This window comes from Thamnophis sirtalis, unplaced genomic scaffold (genome assembly GCF_051295495.1).
Source record: "Thamnophis sirtalis isolate CommonGarterSnake01/CBP01778 unplaced genomic scaffold, rThaSir2_p1.2 scaffold_3, whole genome shotgun sequence".
NCBI lineage: Eukaryota > Metazoa > Chordata > Lepidosauria > Squamata > Natricidae > Thamnophis > Thamnophis sirtalis.
The window spans coordinates 176,283-199,120 of record NW_028261383.1 but is presented as its reverse complement, the minus strand read 5'-3'; the positions used below and the strand labels follow the sequence as shown (position 1 = coordinate 199,120).

Here is a 22,838-nt window from a genome sequence, read left to right as displayed (position 1 = left end):
TACACACTGATTGCCAAGCGTCCAAATTTTAGAACCAGAATCGTAATAGAGCTGAAAGGGACCTTTGAGGTCTTCTAGTCCAACCCCCTGCTCAAGCAGGAGACCCTATACCATTACAGATAGACAGGTGGTTATCCAGCCTCTTCTTAAAAGCTACCAGTGATGGAACAGCCACAACTTCTGAAGAAGGGAAGTTGTTCCACTGGTTCATTGTCCTCATTGTTAGGAAGTTTCTCCCGAATTCAAGGATTTTAGAGCAACCCGCAGAGGCTAGTCTCAGGCGCAATTTGGAGTCGATTGTCATAAATCACATTTACGCACAAAGTTTCTGCTTGAGAGCCGAAGCTAATCTGTTTTTACCAACTTGGCCACCCTCCAGAAATGCTGGACTAGAGCTCCCATCGCTCTAAAGGCTGTATATGGGCCTACCTGCTGGGGATGATGGGGCTGGCAATCCAGCTTCAATCCAGCTTCATTTGAGAGCCTCTGGTTTAGAAAAATCTGATCTGCAGTCTTTCCCCCGGAATGCTGTTTTACCGGGGAAAATCTCTCTTAAGGGTTAAATTGACCGAGACGTCTATTCCTAGGGTGCCTTCTAGGAAGAAGAATTGTAAAATGGGTTTTTTAGGTCACTTCCTGCTTTTAACACTATTTCCACCTTCTTTTCCACCTAGGGATTTTTTTCCCCCCATTCTGGGGGTCAATGGCTGGGCGGGATCTGGTGAGTTTCTTAAGTTTAAGGAGAGGGGAAGAGAGAGACTCAAGAATGCAGAAGAGAATGGCTGTGAAATCCGAGGGAACGAGACAGGATTAAGGCTTTTTAAATGGATGGATGCCCCTGCTCGTTTGAGGAAGCAGATGGGGTTGCAATAAGGCAGCCTCTGAATGCACAGAGAGCCCCCCTCACCCCCTCACACACACACACACACACAAACCACACAAATGCAAGACGGAGGTTAATTGCAAAGAGAATCCCTGTTACGTTTTTTGCATCGGTGCATTTTCTTCATTATTGCAGTTGATTTGTTATTCAGTGCAGTCTCCTAAGAAGTCTTCAAGTTATACAGGTAGTCCTCAACATATGACCGCAATTGAGCCCGAAATCGACCTTTGCTAAGCGAGACGGCGATCTAAGCGAGTTTTGCCCCACTTGAGGACCTTCCTTGCCAGACTTGTTAAGTGAATCAACTGCTGTGGTTAAGTCCGCAACACGCTTGTTAAGGAAATCTGGCTCCCTCTCTGACTTTGCTTGTTGGAACGTCGCAAGAGGGGATCACGTGACTCTGGGACACCGCAAACCGTCGTAAATATGAGTCAGTTGCCGAGCCTCCGAATGTTGGTTAGGTCACCATAGGGCTGCTGCGCCGGTCGTAAGTATGAAAAAACGGTCCTCACTTTTTTCAGTGCCGTTGTAACTCTGAACTTACTAAGCGAACTCTGAACTTACTAAGCAAACGGTTGCAAGTCAAGGAATAGGTGTACAGTGTAAGCCGTATCCTCAGTGGGGGAAATTGTGAGTCTGTGGAGATATGACTGGTGACCTCACAATTGTCGATGGAGATTCTCTCTCATCCCAGGTCATGGTTGTCCCAAAGGGGTTGTTTTTTCAAGAGACAACAGGACTTTCTGGTTTTTCCCTGAAGAGGAAAAGAACTAGAGCTGAAGAAGCTTCTTGGATGAGAAGTGAAACCTCTTCAAGGAAAAACCAGAAAGTCCTGTTGTCTCTTGAAAAAACAGCCTCTTGGGGACAATCTCCCAATTAGTGTTTTTATTTTGATGGATAGGAAGCGCACCTATTCCAGGGATGGCTAACCTTTCCCATACCAAGTGCCCAAAGTGTGCGCAAATGTGCCCGTGCGTGCCCCAACCCCCCAAATTCAATGTGTGTCCCCATACAAGTGCCCCCCCGCATGCACGCACACCCCTGCCCATGCTCCCCAGCCGACGGGAGGCACGCGCGCATGCCCAGCAGAGTTGAACTGGGGCGACGGCTTGCGCGCCCACAGAGAGGGCGTGCTATAGGTTCGCCATCACGGATCCATTCATTCCCTTGGCTGCCTGCATTTTAATTCGTAGTGACTTAACGCAACGGCCCCCAATCTTTTGGGCACCGGGGACCGGTTCTGTAGAGAGAGGTTTTTCTGTGGACTTTGGGGCGGGGGGGGGGGAATTGTGTGCCGCCGGCATCCCGTGAATGGGGCTTTGCTTGTTTACGTGGCCCGGTTGCTGGCATGCTGCAGCTGAGTGCCAGACCACAGACCGAGGGTTAGAGACCCCTGAGTTAAAGCGATGGTGACCAAGTCAGTGCTTAAAGCTTTCTCAAATTTGAGATTGAGATTTAATAAATTTGTATGCTGCCCAATCCCGAAGGATTCTGGGCGGCTTAATAAAAACAATTTAAAAATACTAAAAAAAATTAAAATACAAAGAACAAAACAAGTTAAAAGAACACAACATACACTCAATTCTTAGTGGGGCTGGAACTCAATCAAGGATCAGCATCCCCAGGCCTGCCGGAACAGCCAGGTCTTAATAGACTTTCAGAAGGCCGAGAGAGTGGGGAGGGTCCGGATCTCAGGGGGTAGATCGTTCCATAGGGCCGGGGCAGCTACAGAGAAGGCTCTCCCCCGAGGAGCCGCCAATCGACATTGTGTAGTCGATGGCACACCAAATCTTGGCGACTTTCGCAAAGGAGCCTGGGATTTCTGTTGCTAAGCAAGACAATTGTTAAGTAAATGTTGCCCCATTTTATGATACTTGTTGCCACGGTTGTTAAGTGAATCCCTGCAGTCGTTAAGCAAGTAGCAATAGCAGTAGCCCTTAGACTTATATACCACTTCACAGTCCTCTCTAAGCGGTTTACAGCCTATGGCCTCCACCTCCACCCGCAACATTTTACCGATCTCGGAAGGATGGATCTCAACCTTGAGCCGTTCAGGAACATGAATCTGGCTTCCCCATTGACTTTACTTGTCAGAAGGTCGTAAAAATTTATCACGTAACTCCAGGACGCTGCTCTCTGTCATAAATACGAGTCGGTTGCCAAGTTTCTGAATTTTGACCATGTGACTTCGGGGATGCTGGGACGGTCATCCGTGTTAAAAAACGGTCACAAGTCCCTCCTTTCAGTGCCGCCGTGACTTTGAATCACCATTAACTGAACCGTTCTAAGTCAAGGACCACCTGTACAAGATTAGCTTATCTGTGTCAAGCTATTATGGTTTGTTTTTTTCCTCTTTCAGGTAAGGAAAGATCTGGCTAGCTGGAAATCAGCCCATCTTGCCTCTTCGGTGACCGTGTCCTTCAGGCGGGGTGTTACTAAACAACAATCCACTGACTTTGTAGAATCAAGAACTTGACCCTCTGGGCTTCTCGCATCTCCAAATTCCAGCTGTGTTGGTCCTGAAGATGAGGACCAAGCAAGGAGACTCTTTGCCTGCCAGCTCAGAGTTGAGAGAGAGGCTGAAGCAGGAAGAGAAAATGGGTGAACTGGATGTGGTAGGCCCCCAAACGGCTCCCCAGGCTTCTCTCGCCTTCCAGGCTGGTGGGAATAGCAGGGAAAGAAAGGGGTCAGCCATCTTGGATGAGGCGAATGCCGTCCACTCGGACACATCCCAGGATCAGATGCAAAATCAGGAATCGCAAAGGCAGAAGCTGGCAGAAGATGTCTTACTGGGGGAAGGAGAAGAAGATCAGGTGAGCCTGGGACTGCCTGGCATTTTCCAGGAGGAATCTGTTTCTTTCAAGAGAGAGTGTTGCGGTGGCCTAGAGGTGGGGTTCTTGCCTCACGGTCAGAAGGCTGTGAGTTTGATCCTGGGTAGAGGCAGATGCTTCTCTCTCTGGGTAAAATGAGAATGTACCATATTTTTCGGAGTATAAGACGCACCAAGATTTTGAAGAGGCAAATTAAAGTATATATATATATTTTTGCACTCTGCAGACCTCCCCAAAATGGCCCATTTTTTTTCCAAGAAAAGAGCATGCATAGCCTTTAGGAGGCTTGTAGAGGGCCCCTGGGAGATGCCCCCCCCCAAAGCGAGTAAAAAATGACCTGTTTTTTCCTAACATGGGCACATTTTTTTGTCAAAAAAGGTATGCATAGCTTTTAGGAGACTCATAGATGCTTCTGGGGGATGAGGGGGGGCAAAATTGAGCAAAAAAAATGGCCCTTTCTTTGCTCATTTCTATCCTCCCCAGCCCCCAGGAGCACTCTGGAAGCCTCCTAAAGACACTGCACAGCCATTTTGGTGAAGGAGGTGGGGTTTCGGGAGGCAAAAAATGCTGTATTCAGTGTATAAGACACACCCAGATTTTCAGCCTCTTTTTTGAGGGAAAAAGGTGTGTCTTATATTTCGAAAAATACGGTATCTGCTGAACAAAACTCCGCATTGGCGACAGGAAGGGCATCCGGCCAATAAACACTCAGCTCCTTTCAGTTGCTCAGACTTCGCCCCGCAGGGGATTATGTGATTCAGTGGTGGGTTTCCAATTTTTTTACTACCGCTTCGCTCGTGCGCATGCGCAGAAGCATCCAAGTGGGTGGGTGGAGCCTCCCGCCGCTGCTACTACTGGTTCCCCCGATCCAGGCCGACCCAGGAGCAACCCACCTCTGATGTGGTTGTTAAAAGAGGATGATGATGATCTGCTATTTCAGGAAAAAAGTGAAATGGAGCTGCTGATTACTGAAAAGGTTCTTCAGTGTGGCCAGATCTCCTGGCTTCAAATTGGCATTTCTAAAACAGATGAGATCAGATGGGCTCCTGGAGTGTGTGGATCTCAGATCCGATTCCTTGCAGATCGAAGGAAAAATCGGGACTAATCCGATGGCACTTTCTCTGACGAACCCATTTTTATCAATAGGCAGAGGTTTTTGTGAGCGAACTGAAGGTCATGAAACCTTATGCTCTGTAATACAGTTGAGTTGGAAAAGGTACTGCCGGACTTGAAGTACTCTTACCAATAAAGGAGACTATTTACCTCTCAGGGTTGACACGATGGCTCCTTGGCGCTCTCTGAGCTTGGTGGTTTTCTTGCAGACGTTTCATTACCCAACTCAGTAACATCATCAGTACTGCTTTGGGTAATGAAATGTCTTCCAGAGAACAATGAGGCTCAGAGACCACCAAAGATCCCTTTTCTGAGGTTTTGCTATTCTAGAGTCTAGATTAGGGGTGTCAAACTCAAGGCCCGCAGGCCGGATTCAGCCCGTGGGGTGCTTAGATCTGGCCTGCAGGGCCTCCCTCGAAACAGTGAATGGTTTGGTTTGGTTTGGTTTTATTAGTTTTGTATGCCGCCCACTCCTGAAGGACTCCAGGCGGCTTACAATAAAACAGGGAAAGGGGATAAATAAGACAAGACAAGACAAGACAACAATTAAAAAAAACAACCTTCACAATTGAAAAGGGGCTGGATACTTCAACAGCCCCCAGCCTGCCGGAACAGCCAGGACTTAGTAGCTTTACGGAAGGCCGGGAGGGTAGTAAGGGTCCGGATCTCCACGGGGAGTTCGTTCCAGAGGGCCGGAGCAGCAACAGAAGAGGCCCTCCCCCGGGCCATGACCGGCCCATGTTGCCTCTGTCAGTGAAATTGGAGTTCGGGAGGGCCGTTTTCACTGGCAGCAGGCTGCGGGATGTCAAGCTGGCCACGCCCCACCCTGGCCATGCCTGCTCAATCCACCCAAGGTCAAACATACCATATTTTTTGGAGTATAAGACGTATCTTTTTCCCTCAAAAAAGATGCTGAAAATCTGGGTGCATCTTATACACTGAATATCTCATTTTTGGCCTCCTGAAACCCTGCCCCATTCACCAAAATGGCCGTCCATAGTCTTTAGGAGACTTTCAGAGTCCTCCTGGGAGCTGGGGAGGGCAGAAGTGAGCAGAAAACAGGCCATTTTTTGCTCAATTTTGCCCCCTCCCAAGCCCCAGGAGCACTCTATAAGCCTCCTAAAGGCTATTCATGCCCCTTTTTTGACAAAACACGGGCCAGTTTATGCGAAAAACGGGCTGTTTTTTGCTTGCTTTTGCCCCACCCCCCAGGAGCACTCTACATGCCTTCTAAAGGCTATTCATGCCCTTTTTTGGGGGGGGGGGAAACAGGCCCGTTTTTGTGAAAAACAGGCCGTTTTTGGAAGGTTTGCAGAGTGCAAAAACTTTTTTAAAAAAAATTGCCTCTTCAAAACCTTGGTGCGTCTTATACTCCAAAAAATACAGTAACCCTGATATGACCCTCAATGAAATCGAGTTTGACACCCCTGGTCTAGACTGTGTTTCTCAATCTCAGCGCTTTTAGAATGTGCGGACTTCAACTCCCAGAATTCCCCAGTGGTTTTGCCCCAGTGGGAAAGAACCAGCGCTTAACTCAGGGTTGGCTCGTGTTTTCTTGGCGCAGCGCTTGCTCGGGGCTTCCTGGGTGCTGCAGCTTGGCGTGGCGCTGCTTGGTGGCTAGTAGGGGTGGCTGTGACTTCACCCAATGCTGCAACTCAAAGACCTCTTGCGAACCTATTCTCCAAAGCAACCGAGGGCAGGACAAGAAGCAATGGATGGAAACTAATTGAGGAGAGAAGCAACCTAGAACCAAGGAGAAATTTCCTGACCGTTAGAAACATTAGTCGGCGGAACAACTTCCTTCCAGAAGTTATGGGTACTCACTCCATCATTGGATGTTTTCAAGAAGAGATTGAACCCACATTGGTCTGGAATGGTATAGGATCTCCTGCTCCAGAATGGGGTTGGACTAGAAGACCTCCAAGGTCCCTTCAAACTTTTATTCTGTTATGCGCAGCATACAAAGCAGAAATGGGGGGGAAGATAGGGGTTTGTGTGGGAGTTGTAGGCAATCCTTTACCTTACTGAGGCTTGGGGCTGGTGGGGGGGGAAGCAAACCTGGCATTTATTTGTTTGCTGATTTGTTGGTTTCTTTGTTTTCCAATTTTATTGGCCGCCCATCTCACCACAGGATAACTCTGGGAATGGCTTGGATTGGGGTGAGTCCTTGGATAAGGACTGGAGGACTTCACATAACGATGGCAAGTGCTGGGATTGCCATCACTTAGTGAGGTGGTCGCATGCCTTCTTGCTTTATGACCGCAGGAGAAATTCCGATCTTGACCGGGGACGTAAGTCGAGGACTATATTTAAACCGCCTTCTCCAACCCTGTGGTTTGACCTGTGCTGGCCTAGTCCTCCCCTCGTCCATAGCCAACTTGCACCTCGAGGACTTGTAATGCCCATTATATGGAGGACAGCGGTTTTGGGGAAAGCTGGACTGGGCTAACGGGAGGGAGGTGCGCTCCAAATCGAGTGTCTCTTAAGAAATGTTCTCTCCCCTCCACCTCAGGGGCCGGTGACTTTTGAGGAAGTGTCCGTGCGCTTCAGCAAGGGCGAATGGGGGATGCTGGATCCAGAGCAGAGGGCTCTCTATCGGGAAGTCATGGTGGAAAACTACGGGACTGTGGTCTCTTTGGGTAAGAGTCCCTTTGATCCTCCGGTGGGAGGGAAGCTTTCTTTATCGTTATAAAGGACTAGCTTTATAGGGGTCAGCAACCATAAACACTTAAAGAGCCACAAAGCTCCTAATAGGAAGCCCCCCCATTCAATTCTGGAGCCGACTGGAAGTCTGGTTCCCTCACCATAGAGTCTCCTCCTAGCGTGGCGTCCTTTTTCCTCTACCTGTCCTAATCAAAAGCCCTAGGTTGGATTAGAAGACCTCCAGTATCCCTTTCAACTCTGTTATTATGGCATTCAGGCCTTCAATTTATGAATAGAGCCACTGAGCCATTGCTGCAACTGCCAGAAATTCCCTGTTTAGTGCTTGAGGAGCCGAGGTGGCGCAGTGGTTAAATGCAGCACTGCAGGCTACTGCTAGATCAGCAGTTCAGCGGTTCAAATCTCACCGGCTCAGGGTTGACTCAGCCTTCCATCCTTCCGAGGTGGGTAAAATGAGGACCCAGATTGTTGGGGGCAATATGCTGACTCTCTGTAAACCGCTTAGAGAGGGCTGAAAGCCCTATGAAGCGGTATATAAGTCTACTGCTATTGAGATAGCAAGTTTGAGCTCAAATATTTGGAAAATGCCTAGTTGGACTCTGCTGGTGAGTCACTTCAACTCAAACAAAAGAGAAAGAGTACATATACATTATATATGTATATATATATGTAGGACTTTGGTTATTCGGGTTTTCTCCCGCGTAAAATTGGAGGTGTCTTGGCGACGTTTCGACGAAGTCTCATTCATCATCTTCAGGCTTGTTTGCTCGGCTTCATGCTTCTAGGAGCAATTGCGAAACGTCGCCAAGATACCTCCAATTTTACGTGGGGGAAAACCCGAATAACCAAAGACCTACATACTAACACCCGCGAAAACCTTAGAAATATATATATAAAGTCACAACCCCTGGTATGCCCAAATATGGGAGGAAGATCACACTTCCATTCTCTGTCCTTCGGCTCGTCACAAGAGACCATCCAGACAGAAACCCAATATTTTTTACTGTTGCCTTTTTGTTACATTTGTTATATTTGTGCTGATAAATAAATAAAGGGAGACTAGTATAGATCTATTTCAAGCTATTTAGCTCTCATCAGCTAGCCATACCCTTACTGGGATTAGAACCTGTGCTGTATTGCCTCTTAGGCAGATGTGTTAACCATTGAGCTACAGAGCTCGACTCCTTATCAGCCAGGCCAGGGTAAAAGGTATATATTTAAAGTCACAACCCCTGGTATGCCCAAATATGGGAGAAAGATCACACTTCCATTATTTATCAGCACAAATATAACAAATGTAACAAAAAGGCAACAGTAAAAAATATTGGGTTTCTGTCTGGATGATCTCTTGTGACGAGCCGAAGGACAGAGAATGGAAGTGTGATCTTCCTCCCATATTTGGGCATACCAGGGGTTGTGACTTTAAATATATACCTTTCACCCTGGCCTGGCTGATAAGGAGTCGAGCTCTGTAGCTCAATGGTTAACACATCTGCCTAAGAGGCAATAGAGCACAGGTTCGATTCCCAGCAAGGGTATGGCTAGCTGATGAGAGCTAAATAGCTTGAAATAGATCTATACTAGTCTCCCTTTATTTATTTATCAGCACAAATATAACATATATATGTATGTATGTATGTATGTATGTATGTATGTATGGAGAGAGAGAGAGAGAGAGAGAGAGAGAGAGAGAGAGAGAGAGAGCGCTAGATACTGTATATATCTCTATCTATCTATCTATCATCTATCTATCTATCTATCTATCTATCTATCTATCTATCTATCTATCTATCTACTATTTATATATGCTGGTCTTGTATCATCACGTTTATTCATGTTGTGGGGGTGTTTCTCTATTTCGATAGCTTCCATAATTATTCTCTTGTTGAAGTGTTCTGTTTTGGAGATTAACCTGGTTCCTTCAAAAATAATTTCATGTCCTGTAGCTTTAAGGTGCTGGAAAAGGGAGGAAGTTTTTTCTTTTTTTCTTGTGTCCTGCGATGTGTGCATTTTTTCTCCTGTTTGTTTGTCCTATGTATGCTGCAGGGCAGATTTTGCATGGTATTTCGTAGAGTCCTTGATTTTCTAGCTGGAGAATAATTATGGAAGCTATCGAAATAGAGAAACACCCCCACAACATGAATAAACGTGACGATACCTCCCGCCTACCAGACATCTGGAAACCAGCCCGAGTCAACAAATGAGCCCCACCCATCACCCAGGCCGTTACAACACGAAACAACAATGGATACACAGCCAGCACCAATCAGCACCAATCTTACCAATCATGATACAACCACACAACCAATCATTCCACTTACTGAAACAAAGCCAGCACTCCACACACACCCCCACCAAGATTTATAGAAAGACGGCAGCTCCGATCACACTTTAAGCCAGGGGTAGTCAACCTTTTTATACCTACCGCCCACTTTTGTATCTCTTGTTAGTAGTAAAATTTTCTAACCACCCACTGGTTCCACAGTAATGGTGATTTATAAAGTAGGGAAGTAACTTTACTTTATAAAATTTATAAAGCAGGGTTACAGCAAACCCCTACCGCCCACCATGAAAGCTGGAACTCCCACTAGTGGGCAGTAGGGACCAGGTTGACTACCACTGCTTTAAGCCCAAAACCCAGCCTGAAGATGGCGAGTGAGACCTCGCTGAAACGTTGCCAAGACAATCTCAATCTTACACGGGAAAAGACCCGAATACAACAAGACCAGCATACCTACACCTGTGAAAATCCACAAATATATATATATATTTGTGTCTGGTCCCAAGATTTGTTTGTTGCCTGGGGGTTATATTTAAGTGATTCAGGTGATTTTTCTAGAAATTAACCTTGGTTGAATCTGGGTAGGTTGCAGGAGATCCCAAACGTTTAGTAGTTGGACTCCAAATAAAGTAGGTTCCTGTCTCCTGAGGGATGTGCAAAACCAGCATTTTGGAATGAAATGTTCTGGAGAGTGGCAGAATATCCGGTTTCTCCTTCAGGCCCTGATGGCCCCTTTAGGACTTCTGGACTTCAACTCCCAGAATTCCTGAGCCAGCATGGGAGTTGAAGTCCACAAGTCCTAAAGGAGCCATCGTTCCCCAGCCCCGTGTTACAACAAAAATCGAAGAATAAAAGTTATTTGCAGAAACCCACGTGGGCCTTGCTTCCTGAACTTAACAGAGCTTGACAGCTTTATCTATAGGGAAAAGGATCTTTGCTTGAAGTCCTGCTTCTCCCTAACTTTCCCCATGGCCTTAATTCCAACAGGTGACACCTGGGAGAAGGATGGTGAGAATAGACCTGTTGGTACGGTGCCCAGTGAAGGTCCAGGGAAAGAAGCAGAAGACAACCTGTGGAATGAGAGGGGGGGAAAGGAAGAAGAAGACAACCAACCGACTGAGACGTGGCCAAAGGAATCAGCAGGTATTGAATGAAGAAATATTGTGCCTTTGATGGATGTGGGAATTGTGACATGCAGTAGCATCAGGTCCTCATCTCCTGCCCAGAGTCTTAGTACTTAAGGTCGTCTCTTGAAATGAAATGCAGGGAGTCTCGGGAGGAGAAAGCAGAAAAATCGAAAAGTTAGGCTGTCTGCTACAGCCAAGAGATTTCTCCTTGATTCCTTTTTTTTGGGGGGGGGGGGTTTGTTGTCCTGCGCAGTGGAGAATTTTGCAGAACATAGCAATACCAATAGCACTTAGACTTATATACCGTTTCATAGTGCTTTTACAGCCCTCTCTAAGCGATTTACAGAGTCACCCTATTGCCACCAATAATCTGTGTCCTCATTTTATCGACCTCAGATAGATGGAAGGCTGAGTCAACCTTTGAGCCTGGTGAGAATCCAATTGCTGGTTGTGGGCAGAGTTAGTTTGTAGTATTGCATTCTAACCATTGAGCCACTAGGGCTCCTAGCCTAACCTAGCCCAACCTAACCTACATAACATAACATAAGATAACATAACATAAGATAACATAACATAACATAACATCAAGGGTGGGTTCCTGCCAGTTCTAACCTCTTCTATAGAAGAGGTTCCACAAATCTACAGTGCTTTTTAGAACCGGTTCCAGCTCCCTTTCCCCCACCCCCCATCCGCACATCATCAAGATGAAGAGCGAGAGGAGAAATTCTGGGAGTTGAAGTCCACAAGTCTTAAAGCTGTCAAGTTTGAACACCCCTGGGGTTTTTTTTCTAAAGGGTTAGGGGTGCAAGGGCCTTGTAACTTGACAGCTTTAAGACTTGCGTGCTTCAAATGCCAGAGTTTCTGAGCCAACATTTTGGTTGCTAAGCAAGAGCGTTGTTAAGTGAGTTTCATCACATTTTACAAGTTGGCCATGCCCACCCAGTCACATGGCTGGCAATCCACTCCCACCCAGTCACATGGCCGGCAAGCCACTCCCACAAAGCAGGTCACACCTACAGAAGAGGTTCTAAAAAAATGTTGAAACCCACCACTGCATAACATATAACATAACCTAAAACCAGAGCGGAGGCCTCTGCTGCCATGCGAGCGGTCGCCCAGCTGAGCTCCACCAAGTACGTGCCTTCTGCCAGCTAGTTGATTTTCGGGTCTCTGCAAAGCACTATACAAGCCATCGAGAATATAATAGGAACAGGAAGTGCCTCACAAGAGCAGGTAGAGGTAAATCCTAGAGAGGAAGGAAATGCATCACTGAACAATGGAGATGAATGCTAGACAGGAATAAAGCTGCATACAAGGCATGTGGGGGAGGGGGGGTTGTGCCCTTTTTTTGGTCCCAGGAGGCTTCAGTGAGGCCCTGGTGTGTGTGTGTGTGTCGCGGAATGGGGGTGGGTGGGTGCGCGCATTTTATTATGGTTGTGGGCGCATGTGTGCACACTTTTGGCACACGAGGGCGAAATGGTTAGACATCACTGACCTAAAACATGACCCAACACAATATAACATAAACAGCATATTATAACATAAAACATAACAACATAGCATAACAGACATAAACATTCTTTCATGGTGCTCTGGTTGAGCTTCAGGTGTTGTTTTGTTTCTTTGCTTTAATCCTGGACAAATCAGCTTTTGTTCTTTTTTCCTTTGAAACAAGAGAAACTTGTTAAAATAAGCAACTTTGAAAAATTGATTTGGAAAATGAGAAACTGCCGATTTATATTCTGGGAAGAAATAAATCTATGTGGTTCCCCCCCCCCCCAACTTTCCCTCTCTCTTCGTTTTCTTGATGGCTGAAAGAGGATGGGACAATTGCTGGAACAGACACTGAGACCGCTGGAGACCCCGAGTCCAAGGTGCTCCCATCAGCACTGCCAGGAAGATCACCAGGAAAGATCTCTTTTGTGATGGGGACGACTGAAAGTGAGTATCCAGAAGAATGGGGGGACTGCCCCACCCCCACCCCAGCCCCATCAGCAGAATGCCTGTGTCAGCGTTCCAGGTATCATGTAGAATTAAATCAGAGTCCAAGGCAAAATGATCCTTAAAGTTCCAATTTAATAAATCAGATATTTTAGCACATCTGTGTTAATCCCAATTCTGGAAATGACATCAGAATTCCACCCAGTTAAAAGTTCATGATCTTGTCCCCACACCCACAATCCATCACATGGTCCAATCTTCTTCACGCTGGCATCTCCACCCAGCTGCTTTCGGTCAGGTGTAAAAGTGCGGAGACAAAAGATGACCTTGAGCTTCTAGAAAAGATGATAACAATACATTCCACAATCCTACTCCGGTCTATTCCCCCCTCCCATCAATTATACTAATGAAACAGCATAATGAAATAAGAGGAATAGGAATAGGAATAAGTTTATTTATAGGCCGCCCTTTTCCCTGAGGGGACTCAGGGCGGCTAACAACTTATAGGGTGGGGATACAAACAGTAACATATAACATAACACATAATTAAAAAATAAACAACATTCATTCAGCATTCGGGTGGGGGCGAATCAAATCTTTACCCCCAGGCCTGGCGGGATAGCCAGTTCTTGAGGGCTGTGCGGAAGGTCTGGAGGGTGGTGAGGGTACGAATCTCCACGGGGAGATCGTTCCAGAGGGTCGGAGCTGCTACTGAAAAGGCTCTCCTCCGCGTAGTGGCCAGCCGGCACTGGCTGGCAGATGGCACTCGGAGGAGGCCTAATCTATGAGATCTAATCGGTCTCGAGGAGGTAATTGGCAGGAGGCGGTCTCTCAAGTACCCAGATCCACTACCATGAAGGGCTTTATAGGTGGTAAGAAGCACCTTGAAGCGCACACGGAGATCAACAGGTAGCCAGCGCAGCTCGCGGAGGATAGGTGTTATGTGGGTGAACCGAGTTGCACCCACAATCACTCGCGCGGCCGCATTCTGGACTAGCTGAAGTCGCCGGATGCTCTTCAAGGGCAGCCCCATGTAGAGCACGTTGCAGTATTCCAGCCTAGAGGTCACGAAGGCCCGAGTGACTGTTGTGAGGGCCTCCCGATTCAGGTAGGGTCGCAACTGGCGCACCAGGCGAACCTGGGCAAATGCCCCCCTGGTCACAGCTGACAAATGGTGTTCAAAAGTCAGCTGTGGGTCCAGGAGGACTCCCAAGTTGCGGACCCTGTCTGAGGGGTGTAAAATTTGGCCCCCCAGCCTGAGCGGTGGAACACTAACCAAATTATTGGGAGGGAAACACAACAGCCACTCGGTCTTTTCCGGGTTGAGTACAAGCTTGTTAGCCCGCTCTTTCTCTCTCTTTCTTTCATTTTCTCTATTTCCCTCTCTCTTTCAATCTCTCTCTCTTTCTCTTTCTCTTTAACTATCCTACTAGGTGACCCCTGTGAAAGTGGAAGTGAATGGGAGCCGTACGGGGTGCTGTCAGAAGAGACAGAGGACGAAGAAGACGCCGTAAGCCACTTTGGGAACCTCCAAGAGCCAGGAAAGAGTAAAGGAAGCCAACCCGAAGAGTGGCTGAATGAAGACAGTTCCCAGGGAAGCGACTACACTGCCATGCTGGCGCAACAAAAGGCCCACAAGGGCAAGAGGAAGAACCAGTGCAAAGTGTGCGGGAAAAGTTTCACCCGGAAGGCGAGCCTGAAAGTTCACCAGCGCATCCACACGGGCGAGAAGCCCTATAAGTGCACCGTCTGCACCAAGGGCTTCTGCGACAAGACCAGCTTCCTTCGCCACCAGAGGATCCACACTGGGGAGAAGCCTTACAAGTGTCCCGAGTGCGGGAAGAGTTTCAACCGGACTACCAACCTGATTACCCACCAGAAAACCCACGTGGAGAGCCGGGAGAAGACCTTCCACTGCTCCAGCTGCAGCAAGAGCTTCTACAACAAGTACAGCCTGAAGACCCACTGGCGGAGCCACACGGGGGAGAAGCCCTACAAGTGCTCCAGCTGCAGCAAGAGCTTCTGCGACAAGTCCAACCTGGAGGCCCACTGGCGGGTGCACACCGGGGAGCGGCCGTTCGAGTGCTCGGAGTGCGGGAAGAGCTTCAGCGACCGCCGGACCCTCCTTCGCCACCAGAGGATCCACACTGGGGAGAAACCCTACCGGTGCACCGAGTGCGGGAAGAGCTTCAACGACCTGGCCACGCTCCTCCGGCACCAGAAAATCCACACGGGAGAGAAGCCCTACCATTGCACCGAGTGCGGGAAGAGCTTCAACCAGAGCTCGCACCTCATCCGGCACCAGAACACGCACGACGCCAAGCGCCATAAAACCTTGGAACCCAAGCGCGGCGCAAAGGCTTCCGTCGGGACCAATATCTTTTTGGATATTGGGAGCTTCGCCCAGGGGAGCTATTACCAGTATGCCCACCCTGCCGAGCCGTTTCATTGGCCTCTTTCGACCTACCCGTCTTCCGCCGAGCCGGGAGAAGCAGGCATGCCGAACCTGTGGACTATTCAGGAGACCTCAGTGGGCGATCAAGCCATCCTGGTTATGAAAGAATTCACAGAGGAGAGGACCTTAGCCCTGTGAAGGCTCTGAACGGAGGAGAAAAATGAAACCTGTATTTTTTTCCCCGGGGAGGGCAGGGGGGCAGGTTCATCGATCTGAAATCACAAAAAGCAGGGATTTTAATTTTTATTTTTGGGGAAAAGAAACTGTTCCCCCCCGCCCCCCCCCCCCCCCCGAAAAGATATCAGTTTCCACAAGGACGGTGTGAAATCCTCTGGACTCCTTTGCTCACTGTTTGGCTTGTGGCCATGATTGGAGAGAGATCTTTTCTTTCTTTCTTTCTACAAAGACTCAGTTTCGGGAGTAAGCTTGGGGAGGGGAGGAAAATACGAAGAGCTTGAAGGTTCAGCTGGCATGGTTTGGTTCCCCCGGGGGGGGCTCTGTTTTCTCAGTCCACCCATGGAAGAGAAGAATTGAATTGAAACAGTTGGAAGGAAAGATAGTCAATGTCTTTGAAAGGAGGGTGTTTGCCCTCCCCGTTTTTCAAACGGGATCCCTTTTTATTTTAGTTGAATCAGGGGGGACCCCGTTGGATCTCTTCCACTTGCTCTGAGTAACAAACCCAGGGTTGAGAGGGATGTGGCAAGAAGGGCTTTCTGGTGTTTAGTAAAATAAAAAGACGCCCTCTTTTGTCAGCTGAAGAGAAACTGAAGTACAAAAAAAAGATGACAGGTAAAGAACAGGCGGTCCAGAAAAAGCTAAAGGGGAGGGAAAAAAGCATTGTAGAAGTGACACAAGATCACTGTTCCGCAAAGACATTTTTTTTATTGTTAGGTTTTCAAAGAAGAGGCCTTCGAAAGGGGGGGCGATTCCCAGCCGTGTCAGCTTTTAAGATGACAGGACTTCAACTCCTGGAATTCCCCAGCTACGCTCAAAGAATTTCCCAGGCCATCTGGGAGTCGAAGTCAGGGCTGGGCTTCAAAAATTTTAGGAATGGGTTCTCTGCCCAGTTGCTGGGTGGGTGTGGCCATGGTGGGCGTGGCCTAGTTGGGGCCTCCTGCAATACAGTTGGGGTATTTTCACCTTCCCCAGGCTAAGGAGGCTTTCCTTGAGACTCTGGGCAAAAACTGCTTTCCCGGAGCTTCAGAGGCCCTTTTTCCCAGCCTTCCAGAATTTCCGGGAGACTCATTTTTCCCCTTCCCCGAGCCTCCACACCACAGGTGGTATTCAGCAGGTTCTGACCAGTTCTGGAGAACCGATAACGGAAATCTTGAGTAGTTTGGCGAACTGGTAAATACCACCTCTGACTGGCCGCGCCCCCATCTGTTCTCTGCCTCCCGACTCCCAGCTGATCAGGGATTTTGCGGTATCCATCCACTGCCATGCCCACCAAGCCACCCCCACCAAGCCACGGCCACAGAACCGGTAGTAAAAAATGTTGAACCTCACCCCTGCTCCACGTGGGCCCTGCACTTACCTTGCATCCAAAACGGGCTGCATGGAGACTCCTGGGAGGGGAGGGCAGGGCCAGCCAGTGGTGGGATTTGGAGGTCCTCCGAACCAGCCATAACGTTAGCTACAGGTTCTCCCGAACCAGGGCGAACCTGTAGCAGCCCCACCCCTGGTTGATGTCCAACGTCTTAAAGTGGCCAAGTTTGAAAAAGCCCGAAAGCAATGCTGCCAAAATTACAAACCCATCATGGATAATAAGTGTGGATGCACGAATAGCCAGGAGTGTGTTAGGTTTTCAGCATGCTGTGTTTTTTTTTTAAAAAAAACCAATCAAACCGTCAATCCTAATGCAGCACAGAATTTAAAGCATGTTATGGCCAGTTTATTTTAGTGGGAATCAGCGTGCTTGACTACAGCTGCAGAACGTAACAATCAAACCGATTTAAGATTGCAGGTTTAACAAAAAAAAAGGGCCTTGTAGGAGCCTGAGAAAAAGATGGATTAATGCTGCATTATATTTTTTTACAGCCAAACATTAATCCTCTCGAATGCTGGTGAGGAGATTCCCAATGAGACACGGGCACAATTCTGGGGCAGGAAAATCTCTGCAATGGAAACAGAATCTCCTTCTGTTTGCTTGTCTGAGGAAAAACATCACAGGGAAGGCTTGCTTTATTTATTATTATTTTAAATCCCTCCCCTTTTATTTTATTTTTTTAATACATAAATACTCCTTCCTCCTCCTGTTTCCCCTACAATAACAACAATTGCTTTGGGAGGTGGGTCGGGTTGAATGAGAGGGATGCTCCCCCAGTCACTCAGCCGCATTTCGTGGCTAAGGTGGCACCACAACCCAAGCACTTCGATTCCCTTGAATTTGTAAATTGATTTCAGATTAAAAAAACATTTCTAGCCTGGAGCCTTCGCTACTAGGCCAAACTGACTGTTGTTTTGCATGCAGACAACAAGGTCACCATCTATAGCAGGGGTATCCAAACTTGGGAACTTTAAGACTTGTGGACTTCAACTTCCCGCTGGGGAATTCTGGGAGTTGAAGTCCACAAGTTTTTAAAGTTCCAAGAACTAATGTGAGTCTTATACTCTGAAAAATACGGTAGATCTGCTGAACAAAGCTCCGCATTGGCGACAGGAGGGGCATCCAGCCAGTAAACACCCAGCTCCATTCAGTTGCCCAGACTACACTCCGCAAGGGATTATGGGGTCATTAAAAGATGATGATAGAAGAATAAGTGGAGGACTGGGGCCTCATAGGACTCCTGAGCACAAATCGGGGCCATGCGAGGATGTCACACAACAGAGATTCGGTGGGAGTTAGCTTAAGCATTTGAACATTGAAAGATTTGAGGGTTAGGTCTTACTCAATTCAGGCTTCCTGTAAATTAGAAAAAAGAGAGCAAGTTTGGTGAAGTGGTCAAAAGCATTGGGCTAGAAACTGGCAGGCCCTCAATTCCAGCTGGGTGACCTTGGGCTAGTCCCTCTCTCTCAGCCCTAGAAAAGAGACAATAGCAAACCTCTTCTAAAAAATATTGCTAAGAAAAATGCAGGGATTGGTGGTCGTCGTCTCTGGGAGTCAAGATTGACTCCAAAGTGTGCGTGCACACACACACACACACGCACACAAGCTGTAACTTCTGTTTAAAATATTTCTTAACCGTATTTCATCCGATGAAATCATTGGGGTGAAAATGTAGAGACGGGTTAATTTAAAAAAAAAACACATTTCTAAAACAATTTTGGGTTGTAAATGCTGACATTTATTGGTTAACGATGAAAGTGAGCTGTTTTTATAAAAGGGCCAGTAGGGTTTGAGGCAGAGAATGATGGCCTTATGCAACTCTACAATGGTAAAGATTAAAGATTTTCTCAAGGGGCCTCTGTACTGGAAGCTACTTCCATGGTTGTGAGATTTTTCTGGGAAGTGTTACATAGAATGGTACTGTGGTGCAAGTTTTGGGAACTTGTGATCAGACAAACACTAATATTTTTCATTTACCAGTACCTGTAAAGGGATAGAGAAAAGGATGGATATAGGTCATTTACCAAAGGTACTTCAAATTGAAATCTATAAACAGGATTTTCTCAAATGGCCATCACGTTCATCCATCCTGTTCTGAGTTTTCAACATGTTTATTGAGTTTCTGATTCTATTGTACGTTCTGTATATTTTAAATTTAGATTGTGTCTGCTATCCATACTTAGTTTAGGTTTTCGCTATTTATATTACTTTAGTTTCTCTTTTGTTTTTATTTTAACCCTGAGGTCTTTCCAGCACAACAAACTTCTAAAATTACACTGTAAAACCCAGCACTTTGATTCCCTTGAATTTGCGAGGTAATTTCAGATGTTTTTAAAAAGGCAACTGAAAACTAATAATTGTGATCCTTCTGTAAAACTCGTAGTGGAAAGGGGGGAAAAGTCTCTTGGATGGAGAGAATCTATTCTGAAAAACGTTGCAATACAGATAATCCTCGGCTCACAACAATTCGTTTAGTGACAGTTCAAAATTAACAACGGCACTGAAAAAGTGACTTATGACCATTCACACTTGTGACCGTTGAAGCATCCCCATGGTCACGTAATCAAACTTCAGCTCCTCAGCAACTGATTCATATTTATGACGGTTGCAGTGTCCTGAAGTCATGTGATCAACTTTTGCCACCTTTTGGCCAGCAAAGTCAATGGGGAAACCAGATTCACTTAACAACTGTGGCAAGAAATCTCATAAAGCGGGGCAGAACTCATTGAGCAATTGTCTCATTTAGCAATGGAAATTTGTGGGCCCAGTTGTGGTTGTGAGTCAGGAGCGACCAGAACTTTAGAAGAAAATGGGACTTGCGAATGGAAGACTCTTTGAAATAGTGACATGGTGTAACATGTGAATGCAAACACGATTGCTGCTGAGCAAGTGTCACTGGTCAATTTCCCAAACATGAGATCCCCCCCACCTCCTCTTAACTGGTTCCTTGATCTTTTGCCCTTTTGTAGGAATTGTGTCAAATCTGTGCTTTTGGAAAGTTAGCTGGTTCTTGTAGGTGATTGCCTTTCATATGCATGGGCAGCTTTAAAGGGATTGTATGGTAATCATCTTTTAGTGTAATGGGAAGATGCTTTGCAAATAAAGAGTAATAAAATGGTCATTTCTGTCCAAGGTTTTAACATTTATATATGTTCAACTAGACAACTCGGCTCCTGGGGGGGGGGGGATGAGACCTCATTTCAGAGGTCTTTCCTTATCTAAATAGAGAAACAGAATAACCAAAGACAGGAAAAAAAACTGGGAGTTGGAACGATTTCTGCCAGCTTTCCCATTACTTGTGGTAATCTGGCTGGGGGTATCAAAATTCCTTCCTTCCTTTCCTTTCCTTCCCTCCCTCCTTTTTTCTCATCTTTTCCTTCTCCCTCTTCTCTCCTCCCTTCTCATCTCTCTTCTTCCCTCCTTCTCTTCTCTCCTTACTTCCCCACTTCCTCCCTCCTCTTTTCTCCCTCCTCTTCCCTCCTCTCCTTTTCTATTCTTTTCTCCTCCCTCCTTCTCTTCTTCTAATCTCTTCTTTCCTCCCCTCCTCTTCCTGCCTCATCTTCTCTCTTCCTCTCTCCTTCTCATCCCCTCTTCCTTCGCTCCTCCCCTCCCCTCTTCCCCCTCCTTGTTCTCCCTTCCTCCTCTTCTTCCCTCATGCTATTATTTTCCCCTCCCTCCCTCTTCCCCCTCCTTCTCATCTCTTCTTTCCTCCACTCCTCTTCCTCCTCCTCTTCTTCCTCTCTCCTCCCCTCCTTGTTCTTTTCTCCTCCCTCCCTCCTTCTCATCTCTTCTTCACTCCTCTTCCTCGTTTTCTCCTCTCCCTCCCTCCCTTCCTTCCTCCTGAGCATCATATGCACCAGGGATCTCAAAAGTAGACAGTCTCTTTGGTTCAGCTTTCTGCAGCCAGTGATTGAACGTATCGCCGCAGCAAGGATACAGAAGTTATTGAAGAACCGCTCTGCATAAGTACCAATGAGAACCCAAATCCTCCATTTAATGCTGGAGGTTGAAAAATTAATTAGTGTTGCTGATCAGCTTTTCTGGGGTTAAGGTTGCCTCTGATGAGAGCTTTGGTGTCGCATATTAAAATCCATGCTGTTTAGAGTTTGATTAGGGTTGCCTGAATTAATGTTGTGGCTTTAAGGCTTTAATGACAATACAACCTGTAAATGAAATAGTTAAAAAAAAAACCACCTTGGAATCACCAACGTCATAAATCAAAAGGAGGCGGGATTTCCTTTCCACCATGTGCCTTGTAATTCCGGGCCTTTCTAGGCATCGCAGTGCGGTTGCTTTAACCCTTGGAGCCCCGCTGCGGACTAAATATCTTCAGCTCGCGAGCATGCGCTTAAGGCAGGGGTGTCCAACTTGGGAACTTTAAAGACTTGTTGACTTCAACTCCCAGAATTCCCCAGCCAGCATGGGGGGGGGGGAAGCATGGCTGGCTTGGGAATTCTGGGAGTTGAAGTCAACAAGTCTTAAAAGTCCGCAAGTTTGGACACCCCTGCCTTAAAGCGCAAGCGCTCGCGTCCCTTTCTCATCTGTCACTCTGAGCATGTGCAGAGTTCTTTCCCCGGAGAAACCTCAGGGGTTTTGAATGAGGAGGAGACGGAAGCCCTGCTAAGAAGCAGCAGAGCGATTGAGCTGCGCTTCAGCCGCGTCAAGGAAACACTCTGCACATGTTCAAAGATCCTGCCCTGCTGTTTCATCTGGAAACTAGAAAGCCCCGATGGATTCGGGGTGAGAAAATGCAATTCCTGTCCCGCAGAACGGATCATTACTTAGGAGTGTGGCGTTAGGAGTTGCAATCTTGCTTAATGTTAGGCGTGCAATCTTGGATTGCAAATCTGTATCCCCCGCCCCCAATATTTTGGAGGAGGTAGAAGCAATTCTAGGCTGGGTCAATGTGTTTATTGATTTATTTTAATAAATTTATATACCGTAGCTACTCATCTCACCTGGAGGAGGAAGAACAGAATTAAAAATGAATTAGTATAATAACAATCGTGAAATCATACAAAATTTTAAAAAAAATGGGTTGAGGGATGAAATCATACCCCAGTCTCCAAGGTCCCTTCCAACTCTGGTATTTAAAACTCAATAAACACCTAATGCAATCAAAAATACTATGAAGTATCATGCAAAGCAATTCAACAGTTAGCAATTCTACATTTAGTTCTACATTTAGGCAAGAAAGACAAAATGCACAGGTACAGTTTATGTGGTACCTCCCTCAATAGTAGTAACTGTGAGAGGGATCTTGGAGTCCTAGTGGACAACCATTTAAATACGAGCCAGCCGTGTGCAGCAGCTGCCAAAAAAAGCCAACACAGTTCTAGGCTACATAAACAGAGGGATAGAATCAAGATTACGTGAAGTGTTAATACCTCTTTATGAGGCATTGGTAAGGCCGCACTTGAAATACTGCATCCAGTTTTGGCTGCTACGATGTAGAAAAGATGTGGAGACTCTAGAAAGAGTGCAGAGAAGAGCAACAAAGATGATTAGGGGACTGGAGGCGAAAACATATGAACAACAGTTGCAGGAACTGGGTATGTCTAGTTTAATGAAAAGAAGGACTAGGGGAGACATGATAGCAGTCTTCCAGTATCTCAGGGGCTGCCACAAAGAAGAGGGAGTCAAGCTACTCTCCAAGGCACCTGAGGGCAGGACAAGAAGCAACCGATGGAAACTAATCAAGGAGAGAACCAACCTAGACAAAGGAGAAATTTGCTTGACAGTGAGAACAATTAGTGGAACAACTTGCCTCCAGAAGTTGTGAATGTTCCAACATTGGAAATTTTTAAGAAGATGTTGGATAACCATTTGTCTGAAGTGGTGTAGCCACTTCAATATGTGCTTAATGAACTCGCATACTGTCTGGGTCATTTACATAGTAATACTTATTGTGCTCCTAATCTCTTTTATCCAGTCATTGATAAACAAATCCCAAGCTTGAAAATATTCTGTGTCTTCTTTTTCTTTTATCTTTCAACTCTA

At 46.7% G+C, this 22,838-nt stretch overlaps 1 protein-coding gene across 1 annotated transcript; it reads left to right on the top strand.

Moving 5' to 3' along the window:
* Positions 1 to 680: 680 nt before the first annotated feature.
* On the top strand, positions 681 to 19,957 carry LOC106556423 (uncharacterized). Its single transcript, XM_087711226.1, has 6 exons — positions 681 to 1,370; positions 3,243 to 3,696; positions 7,340 to 7,466; positions 10,757 to 10,912; positions 12,715 to 12,837; positions 14,271 to 19,957. The coding sequence occupies exons 2-6, from the start codon at positions 3,409 to 3,411 to the stop codon at positions 15,428 to 15,430; spliced, it is 1,854 nt and encodes a 617-aa protein (XP_087567352.1). The 5' UTR covers positions 681 to 1,370; positions 3,243 to 3,408; the 3' UTR covers positions 15,431 to 19,957.
* Positions 19,958 to 22,838: the final 2,881 nt, after the last annotated feature.

Bases quoted from the DNA above. Each gene is read 5' to 3' on its own strand.
- LOC106556423 (XM_087711226.1), top strand. From the start codon at position 3,409: ATGAGGACCAAGCAAGGAGACTCTTTGCCTGCCAGCTCAGAGTTGAGA. The intron at 10,913-12,714 runs GTATTGAATGAA...GATGGCTGAAAG, and splicing joins GTGGCCAAAGGAATCAGCAG to AGGATGGGACAATTGCTGGA. The intron at 12,838-14,270 runs GTGAGTATCCAG...CTATCCTACTAG, and splicing joins TGTGATGGGGACGACTGAAA to GTGACCCCTGTGAAAGTGGA.